The sequence below is a fragment of the Oratosquilla oratoria genome, chromosome 4 (assembly GCF_046742065.1).
Source record: "Oratosquilla oratoria isolate Oo_2021 chromosome 4, ASM4674206v1, whole genome shotgun sequence".
Lineage (NCBI taxonomy): Eukaryota > Metazoa > Arthropoda > Malacostraca > Stomatopoda > Squillidae > Oratosquilla > Oratosquilla oratoria.
The window spans coordinates 13,054,441-13,064,440 of record NC_134780.1 but is presented as its reverse complement, the minus strand read 5'-3'; the positions used below and the strand labels follow the sequence as shown (position 1 = coordinate 13,064,440).

Genomic DNA, 10,000 nt, shown 5'->3' with positions numbered 1-10,000 from the left:
CTTCTTGCAGCAACGTTTAAGTCCCTCAGCCTTCCTCAGCTGACATGAGATGAAGTGTCCGGGCCTTATGTCACTCGAGAGGAGTGCCCCTCATGTGTGTAACGGTGCCGGTTGGTGGCCCTGAGATTGTGTCCTAGGAGCAGACCTCTCATGGCTCTTCAAGGCAGTTTATCCTGACGGTGGCTATTGAGTTGGAGGTGGAGGTGGTTCTTGGGTGCACGCGTGCTCGACGGTCACGTCCCAGGAGGCCTGGAAGTAGTTCCCGGCCACAGGGCCCCTGAGTCCCAAGCGCCTCGTCAGATCTTCGAGGTCACCTACCGTGCGAGGCTCGGCCTGGATCGAGGACGACGACAGCGAGGACGGCGGGAGCGGCAGCGGGGAAAGAAGAAATGGATTAGCTTTGGATTTGTCATCACATGTCCGGACGTTTATGGTGGACCTTTGTGATGGTGTATATCTATGTATATGTTACATGTTTCCACTTATCATAGCGTATATATTACATGCTTTCATTTGTCGTAACTACTCTCAAATTGTCGGAAGGCTCGCCTGAAAAATTATTCAGTGAAATAATACTGCAGTACCCAAGCTCCGTTAGGGAACGACCAGGTCATATTTCTGGTCCTTCCTGTTAACGGTCAACGAATTTGGACAACGGTATCGTCCTTCCTTCGATAGCGTAGTTGGTAAGTCACTACAGGACATGTCATGTGATTCCCTAGTTCGAGTCCTTGGCAGTACCGCATTTCAATTTCTGCATGTCGGCCTCCATTGGATCTCCCGATGTTAATGCTTTAGAATTAAAGTGCATTGTGGTTGTTGAAATGTACCTCTAATCACTGGGACCCATTCAGTGTTGTACATATATATATATATATATATATATATATATATATATATATATATATATATATATATATATATATGATATAGTATTGAGTACATTGTCGTATTATCGCATGTTATCTTTAATTTCATGATACAAATTATTTTCTCTCCTTCTCTCGTACCTATGTGCTTTGTTTTTCACCTCTTTTGAAAGATCACCGGTCACTGCCCTCGCGTGACTAGCTGGCCTGGCCCGGCCTGGCCCGCTCTTCGGTCACTGGGTTTGTCGCAAAAATCCTCTCCAACCCCCCAACCCCACCTAACCCCGCCCACCCGCCACCCAGGCGAAACCTGGAGCCTCTCAGCAACCCACCCAGCCCCACCCACCTCCCACCGCTCCATGTCGGCCATTTATTAGGTTTGTTGTCACTTCCGGCTCACTTCGTTAACTTTTTCTACTCCTCCTCCCCATCTCCCTTCCTCCCCTCTCTCACGCTTGTCCTCTTTTTCCTTTCCTACTCCTCCCTCCCTGCCCTGTCACTTCCACCTCTCTTTTTATATATATACATACATACATACATACATACATACATATATATATATATATACATATATATATGTGTGTATATATATATATATATATATATATATATGTGTGTGTGTGTGTGTGTGTGTGTGTGTGTGTGTGTGTGTGTGTGTGTGTGTGTGTGTGTGTGTGTGTGTGTGTGTGTGTGTGTGTGTGTGTGTGTGTGTGTGTGTTTATCAACCTATCGCTCACTGAATTTAAGTTTGTCAAAATCTACGTATTATCCGATGTTTTTACGTTGTGCCACTTTTTCCGAAGAGCTGTCGTCCGCTGGCCAACATGGAGGAGAGTGAGACGAGGATGAAAAAGATGGAAATGTGGAAGATGAACTGAAGTAATGAATGTGGAGGACGCAAAAAGTGTGGAAGAAGGAGGTGAGGAGCCTACGCCAGGAGGCGCTGAGTACCTGCGACCGAAGCCGTCATCTTTACCCTATTACGCGCTTAGAGACTGATTTGGGGCGGGTAATTAAGACACTGCTGGGAATTGGAGAGGGATGCGGAATTCAAACCCACAACTAAGCGAATGCGAGACCATTATATTTTCGATTACGCCACCAGCGCACGAAGATGTAGAAGTTAGATTTGGTTTTGTCGTCTGGTCTTCAAAGTGTTAGGAGTGATATGGTGTTTTCGTAGTGAGTAGTATCGATGTCTCGACGATGAGCAGCAGAAGTCTTCTTGTGCTTTTAAGCAAGGGAATGAGACTCAGTGGACGAGAGTGGAATGGAGATGACGGAAGGGGAATGAAATGGAAGGAAGGTGATGGCAGAGGAGGAGGAGGAGGAGGGGAGGAAGGGGAGAGGAGGGTAGGGCAGGAGGCACAAGAAAAGGAGCAAATGGAGAGGCCGAAGGTCAGGCGGGAAGAGAAGAGGCGAGTTGCTGATGGACAGAACTCTGGTGCTTCTTGAAGTCGACGATGTTAAAGAGGACGGATGGACGATCTAGGCCACGTGGGCCGCTCCTGGTCCTTTGAAGAGAAGGAAGGATCCATGGGAACGGTCTGAAGTGGCATACGTAAAGTCTTGTAAGAGGAAAGAGTGCGGGAGATGAAGGGAGATTATGAATATGCAGGTATGTTAATTAGCAGTAACGGGCGAGGGGAAAGATCGGAGTAAGAAGACGTGGAGTTACAGAGCTAGGATTCATGTGTAAAATGAGATAAACCAGTGCAGTAGGAGTCGGGGGTGGGGGAGGCAAGGACAATGCGGCCATGGAGTCTGGGTATGGGTAGGGCGACGGACGACGGACTTCGAACTTCGAACTTGACGAAGTCGGTGAAGAGGCCGTGGAGAGGGTTCGTTGTGACGGCCACAGATCCTCGACATCGGAAAAGTGTTCTCCCAAGGAGGAAAAAGTGTCCGAAGGAAGCCACGGTATGAGGGAGGGTCCAGCTCGGCCCGGCCCGGCCTCGGCCACAAAAGCGAAAAATTGCAGTGAAAGAAAAGAAGAAAGAAAGAAAAAAAGAAGAACAAGGAATTGGAGAGAACCCGGAGGACAGTGGGCGCGGACAGAGGAAGGGGGAGAGGAGATGCCAGGAAAAAGAAATCGGTGAGTGGAAAATGGAGAAGATAAAGGTCAGGTGGAAAGAGGGGCAGTGAGGGGATGAACAGAGCTTCGGTGCTCGAAGAATGGAAGGTTAAAGGAGGGAGGAGAGGATTGACTGGAGGAGACATGTGGAGGTCGGGCCAGAGGAGGAAAGGAGGGAAGAGGAGAGGAGGCCTCAAACTTATTCATGAGGAAAGGTAGGGGAGAGGTGGGGAGGAGTGGGTAGAAATCCGGTTTGTGGAGGGAGTAAGGGATAAAGAACTGCTGTCGAAGAAGGAAAAAGGACTATTGAGAAAGAAAGGAGGTTTCGGTTGGGATAGGAAGGAGGTGCTCACTGAGGAGGAAACAGGAAAAGGAGGATAGGGTGGAGGAAGAAGGGAAAAGATGTCCGGTGAATTGTGGGAAGGACGCGGATTAAAAGGGCAGGCGGTCAGGCGGGCGGGCAGGTATAGGTCAGATGGGGTCATAAAGAGGTGGGCCGTAAAGGAGCACCCCATAAAGAAGTGTTACACAAGAATGGCAGGCTTAAGCAGTTGTGGGGGGAGGGGGGGAAGTGGTCAGCATGCGGGTGGATCTGCTGAGAGCCGCCGAGTGTGAGTGACAGTGTGGAGTGTGGGGACCTAAGAGGTGGGACAGGGGAGCCGGAAAGGGCTCTCAAAGGAAAAGGAGCCCATTTGGATAGGAAATGGACAAGAAATCGATCCCTGGACGTAAAGGGAAGGTCTGTCAGGAAGGCTTTGTGGTGGGAAGGACTGTCGTCCCTAAGGGTATGAAGGGCTCTCAAAGGAAAAGGAGCCCATTTGGATAGGGAATGGACAAGAGATCGATCCCTGAACGTAAAGGAAAGGTCTGTCAGGAAGGCTTTGTGGTGGGAAGGACTGTCGTCCCTAAGGGTATGAAGAGGATGGGACAGGTGCAGGATGAGTGATAGGAAGTTAATGTGAGAGGAAGGGTAGTAGAACTTGTAATAGGAAGGAGCTGAATCATTAATTCTTAAAGTGGTCTGATTTAACGCTGGAGGAGACAGATATGATCGCTTGAGGGGGATGGAGTTTATCTGAAGAGGAGGAGGAGGAGGAGGAGGGGAGGAGGAGGAGGAAGACAAGGATTTAGAACATGAGAAGGAAGAAAAGGTCGAGGGAAGAAAGAGGAATGGAACGAACAGGAAGGGAAGGGAGGACAAAACAGTAGTAATAAAAGTAAGAAAAAGTGGATAGAGAAGTGGAACGAATAGAAAGAAGAGGAGAATAAAGAGAGACAAAGGAGTGGAAGAAAGAAGAGCAGAGCAACATGAATGTAAAGAAGAGTACGAGGTGGAGGAAGGCTGGGAGGACAACGAGAAGAAAGACGAAGTGATGGAAGAGAAAATGAAATAAAGGAAGATGAAGAAGATACGTGAAGAAAGAAGAAGGGAGTTTAGGAGGAAGAGGAGGATGAGGAGGAGAAGGAGGAGGAGGAGGAACCGGAAGAAAGGAAGAAAAGTATTAGTAGGAGGAATATAAAAAGGAAGGAGAAATCAGGTGCATGTTGAGGGGGAAGATCACACACACACATGCGCGCGCGCACACGCTCTTTCACTCGCTAACTCACTCACTCTCTCTCTTTCTCTCTTAAATCTTTCTGTTTCTAGCTTTCTCTCTAAATTTCTATTTATCCATCTGTCTATCTCTCTCCATCTCTCTGTCCATCTCCCTCTCCTTCACTCTCTCTCTTTCTGTGTGTGTGTGTGTGTGTGTGTGTGTGTGTGTGTGTGTGTGTGTGTGTGTGTGTGTGTGTGTGTGTGTGTGTGTGTGTGTGTGTGTGTGTGTGTGTGTGTGTGTGTGTGTGTGTGTGTGTGTGTGTGTGTGTGTGTGTGTGTGTGTGTGTGTGTGTGTGTGTGTGTGTGTGTGTGTGTGTGTGTGTGTGTGTGTGTGTGTGTGTGTTTACCTAATAGTAGTATGCAGGAAAGGAGCAACGATCGTTGGGTCCCGTCTCCTATTCTCTAATTTTCCAACATACCTAGACTCAAATTCACTTACGGTTCCAACTTAATCAATGTCTCTGATTTCCAATTATCATATTTAGATTTGAACTCGTGTATTATTTGAGCTTGGGATATATCACCCTCTAAGCTATTCCACATATTTATACATCAATATGAAAAAATGTATTTCTTCACAACCTTTTGTCATGTGGTCGAAAGTCTGTGAAGAAATACAGTTTTCCATGAGTGTGTGTCTGTGTGTCTGTGTCTCTCCTCACCTGGCAAACGTCGGCTCGAGGAAGACCCGGCGTTGACCCTGGGTCGATGTGCTCCTTCTGCAAGTAGACGAGAAGGGCGTAGCGATGTCGGCCGGAGGTCTGCGACGGTCGCGGTCCCTCGTACGCCACCACCTCGGTGCCTGCGGGACGGGAAGAGGAGGAGGAGGTGAAGGAGGAGTACAAGGAGGAGGAGGAGGAGGAGGAGGAGGAGTACAAGGTGGAGGACGAGGAGAAGGAGGAGGAGTAGAAGTAGGAGGAGTAGAAGGAGGAGGAGGACGAGGACGAGAAGTACAAGGAAGATGAGGACAAGGAGGAGGAGGAGGAGGAGAACGAGGAGGAGAAGAAGAATGAGGAGGAGGAGGAGGACGAGGAGGAGGAGGAGGAGGAAGAGAACAAGGAGGAGGAGAAGGAGAGGAGGAGGAGGAGGAGGAGGAGGACTTTAGTCAGTAGAATTGAGATTCCTGTGCTAACCGTGGATGAGGGCAGAGGTGTCGCGTGCGTGTGGGAGTGAGGTTCTAAACATGGCCGCTATAAACTTCAACGCTTCTATTATCATTATTATTATTTCCCCTTCTCTTTTTCCTCTGATTTTTCTCTTGCCTTTTTTTTCGGTCTTGTTTTGATTGTATTTTTTTCTGTTGGTCTTTTTTTTTCTGTTTTAGTCGAGTTTCATGTCATCAGTGTTGCTTTTTGTGAATCTGTCGGAAATGTTTATGTTCGCATGCAGCCCATGGGGTGCAGTCACTTTTTTTTTTTCTTTTCTTCTTTTTTTTCTTCTTCTTTTAATCCGAACTAACAACAGAGAATATTTTTGAGACTTTTTATTGAAGAGGAGGGAAAGGGGGGGGGGCTGCAAAAAGAAGTTCCCGATCGACTAAGACCGAATTTTAGCAAAAATTCGCCCTCCAACCTCTTCTCGTGTGAAGAGAATTGCTCGTGGTTTGGCCACGACCTCAAGAAATAAATAAATGGAAATAAATAAAAAATGTGTAGTGGAGGGGAAACAAAAGACGTACTACCCTCTCCTTTCTTTTTTCCTTTCCATTTTCCCTTTCCTTCCCTTCCCTTTCCTTCCCTTTCCTTCCCTTTCCTTCCCTTCCCTTTCGTTCCCTTCCCTTCCCTTTCCTTCCCTTTTCCTTCCCTTCCCTTCCCTTTCCTTTCCTTCCCTTTCCTTCCCTTTCCTTCCCTTTCCTCCCCTTTCCTTCCCTTTCCTTCCCTTTCCTTCCCTTTCCTTCCCTTTCCTTCCCTTCCCTTTCCTTCCCTTCCTTTTCCTTCCCTTCCCTTCCCTCCTCGTGATCCTTCACTCTATTTTCTTTCATTCTCTTCTCTATCCCCGTCCCCCTTTTCCCCCTCCTGTTCCCCTCTCCCTTCCCTGTCTCTGCCTCTTCCCTATCCCTTTCCTTCACGTCGCCATCCTTCTTTGCCATCCCCTTCCCCCTTCCCTTCTTCCCTCCCCCTTCCCTCTTCCCGTCCCACTTCGCCATCCTTCTCCGCCTTCCCCTTCCCCCTTCCCTTTCCCCTTCTATTCCCCTTTCTCTTCCCCCCTTCTCCTTTCCTTTCTTAATCCCCTTTTCTCTAAATATTTTCTCTCCCAACACTTATTCATTTTCCTTTCATTCCCAATATATTTTACCTTTCCCGCCCAAACCCCCCTTTTTTTTCCTTCCTTCTCCACTTCCCTCCCCTCCCCTCCCCTCCCCTTTCCTCTCCTCTCCTCTTTTTCTTCCCCTTTCCACCCCTTTGCACCCCGGGCGCTCTCTTCTCTCTTCTCTCTTCCTCTCTTCTCTCTCCTCTTTCCTCTTTCATTCCTCGTTTCCTTCCCCCTTTTCCTCTCCATTCTCCATTTTCACTCGCCATGTTCTCTCGCCATTTTAGCTCTCTTCCCTCTCCCCTATTCTTGTTCTCTCTTATCTCCTGTTCTCCTTTTCATGCGTATGGCTCTTCAACATTTCCCATTTCCCTCTGGTTTATCCCACTCCTCCATCTCTATTTATCTATTTCTCTTTCCCTCTACCTCTCTCTCTCTCTCTCTCTCTCTCTCTCTCTCTCTCTCTCTCTCTCTCTCTCTCTCTCTAAATATCTCTCTCTATAAATATATCTAAATATATATATATATATATATATATATATATATATATATATATATATATATATATATATATATATTTATATATATATATATATATTAATTTTTCTCTCTCCCTGTCTTTCTTTACTTCCCTTCCTTCCTCCCTGTCTTCCTTTACCTCCCTTCTTGTCTTCTTCAACCCATTCCCCTCTCTTCCACTCCCTCTCTTTATTTTAGTCCTCTTCTTCCTGTGCGAACCTGTTTCACACACACACACACGCACAGCCCCTGTTCACCTAGCAGCGAGTAGGTACGGGACGTTAGTCAAGGAGTTGTGACCTTGCTGTCCCGGTGTGTGGTGTGTGAGTGGTCTCAGACCTACCCAGAGATCGGCTAATAAGGAGCTCTGAGCTCACTGCCGTAGGGTGGTGTCTGGCTGTCTCGACAGAGACTGCAGCAGATCCGAGGTGAATACACACACACACACACACACACACACACACACACACACACACACACACACACACACACACACACACACACACACACACACACACACACACACACACACACACACACACACACACACACACACACACACGACCATTCTGCCTTTGTGTTCCTTCACACACAGGTGTTGGTGTTGTTCGGTATTTTACGCCCTCGATTTTTTTTTCTTTTTTATTTTTTCTTCTTCGTTGGGATCCGCAAGAGCAAATCCCAGTAATCCGCCTCTCTTGCCTCCCCATCTTCCCTTCTTCCTTTCCCCCCAAAACATAAACCCTTCCTTCGTGCCCTTCGTTCCCCTCCTCCTCCTTCCTCCTCTTCCTCCTTCCTCCTCCTCCTCCCTCCTCCTCCTCCTCCCTCCTCCTCCTCCTCCTCCTCCTCCTCCTCCTCCTCCTCTCTCCTCCTCCCTCTTCCTCCTCCTAATCTCTCTCCTCCTTTTCCCTCTTCCCTCTCTCCTCTCCCCTCTCCCCTCTCCCCTCTCCTTCCTCCTTTCCCTCCCCCTCCTCCTTTTCCCTCTTCCCTCTCCCCTCTCCTTCCTTTCCCTCTTCCTCTTCCTCTTTCCATTTCCTCCTTTTCCTCCTCTTCCTAGTTCCCCCTCCTATTCGTCCCTCTTCCTCCTCTTTTCTCCTCCCCTATTCTTCCTCCCTCCTCCTCCTCCCTCTCCTCCTCCTCCTCTTCCTCCTTTCTTCCTCCTCTTCCTCTCCCTCCTCCCCCTCTCTTTTATTTCTTCTTCCTCTTCCTTACGTTAATCCATTTTTTCCACCAAGGAGCGCCACACGTACAGATGTCTCCTTCACAGCATCACCGCAAAGACGTTGAAGATCACGAACTCTCTCTTTCGCGCACGCACGCTAAAGCTGAGTTTCATGAATTTGTGAAACAAAATGCTCAGAATTACCCTCCAGACTTTTGTATTCTTCATTAGGACTCGCTATGTCATCGTATTCTATCTTTCCTCTCTCCCACCCTCCCTCCCTCCCTCAGAAAATTTAGCTGTTGGGTGATTATACATATATGTGTAAATGCATGCATATATATATATATATATATATATATATATATATTATATATATATATATAAATATATATTATATGTATATATATATATGTATATATAATATGTATATATATGTATATATATATATATATATATATATATATATCATGAAAAGATGATCAATTTACGATAATGTATATACTACATATAATGTAGAACACACACATACACACACACACACGCACGCACGCATGCACGCACGCACGCACACACAAAGCGCACCTACACACACGAAAAACATACTTTTGATTTTCATACCTGATGGGCCTCTTGGTCACACAGCCTTTGCAAGCGCACACAACAAGAAACAATTTTGAATCTAAGCTCAGCTGTGTTTGAAGCTTTAGACTGCTTCCACACTCAAAACCAAAAATAAATTCTTTCTACCAAGCTTGTTAGGGTTCACCTCGCTTGCACTCTCCTCGGTCACGAAAAACTGAATCTACTCCAAAAGTTAGCTGTGCTTTCAGCTTATACGAGGAAACACACACGGTCGCATGCGTACACACACACACACACACGCACGCGTACACACACACGCACACACACACACACACACACACACACACACACACACACACACACACACACACACACACACACACACACACACACACACACACACACACACACACACACAAACACGCCACCCATACTCACGCATGCACACGCACACACACACACAGGCGGACCCAAAGATTCCCGTCATTCCTGTAGGGTTTTGGCTTGCAAGCCCTTCACACGTATGAAACAAGACCTGCCCTCTTTTGTACAAAACGAATGAATGTCATGCGAAACAGTAGCATTGTGAGAAAAAAAAAGGGGGTGAAACAGTGCCTGTGTTACTGGCCGTAAATTAAATTCGTGCCCAGCCACTCTGTGCTCCGTTGGTTCATGTGTCTTCGGGGAATGGACTCTTCTCGTTTGAGTGCCCTCAGAGATCGCCGTATACTTTGTACCCACGGCTGGCTCCCCTCTTTAACTGTAGGACGCATCATACGTAATAGTATTTTCATGTCACCTTTGTCCACGCTAGGCGCCGTTGGCGTCATCGGAAGTATACTGATCTCGCATTCGCGTAGTTGTGGGTTCGAGTCTCACGCTTCTCTTCGATTCCCACCAGAGACCGTTTTGCCCTAACTCTATCTCTCTCTCTCTCTCTCTCT

The 10,000-nt window shown here is 47.3% G+C and overlaps 2 protein-coding genes across 7 annotated transcripts in view; one reads left to right on the top strand and one right to left on the bottom strand.

Moving 5' to 3' along the window:
* LOC143024621 (uncharacterized) overlaps nucleotides 1–10,000 on the top strand; it is a 298,809-nt gene that overhangs the window by 49,410 nt on the left and 239,399 nt on the right. The gene's annotated exons all lie outside the window — the stretch shown is intronic.
* LOC143024278 (protein D3-like) overlaps nucleotides 1–10,000 on the bottom strand; it is a 22,089-nt gene that overhangs the window by 180 nt on the left and 11,909 nt on the right. Inside the window, exons 4-5 of the mRNA XM_076183071.1 lie at nucleotides 5,203–5,342; nucleotides 1–333 (exon numbers count right to left, since the gene is read on the bottom strand). The exon at nucleotides 1–333 is cut by the window's left edge and continues 180 nt beyond it. Of these exons, the coding sequence (XP_076039186.1) occupies nucleotides 184–333; nucleotides 5,203–5,342 (290 nt within the window). The 3' untranslated portion in view covers nucleotides 1–183. The remainder of the gene's footprint in view (nucleotides 334–5,202; nucleotides 5,343–10,000) is intronic.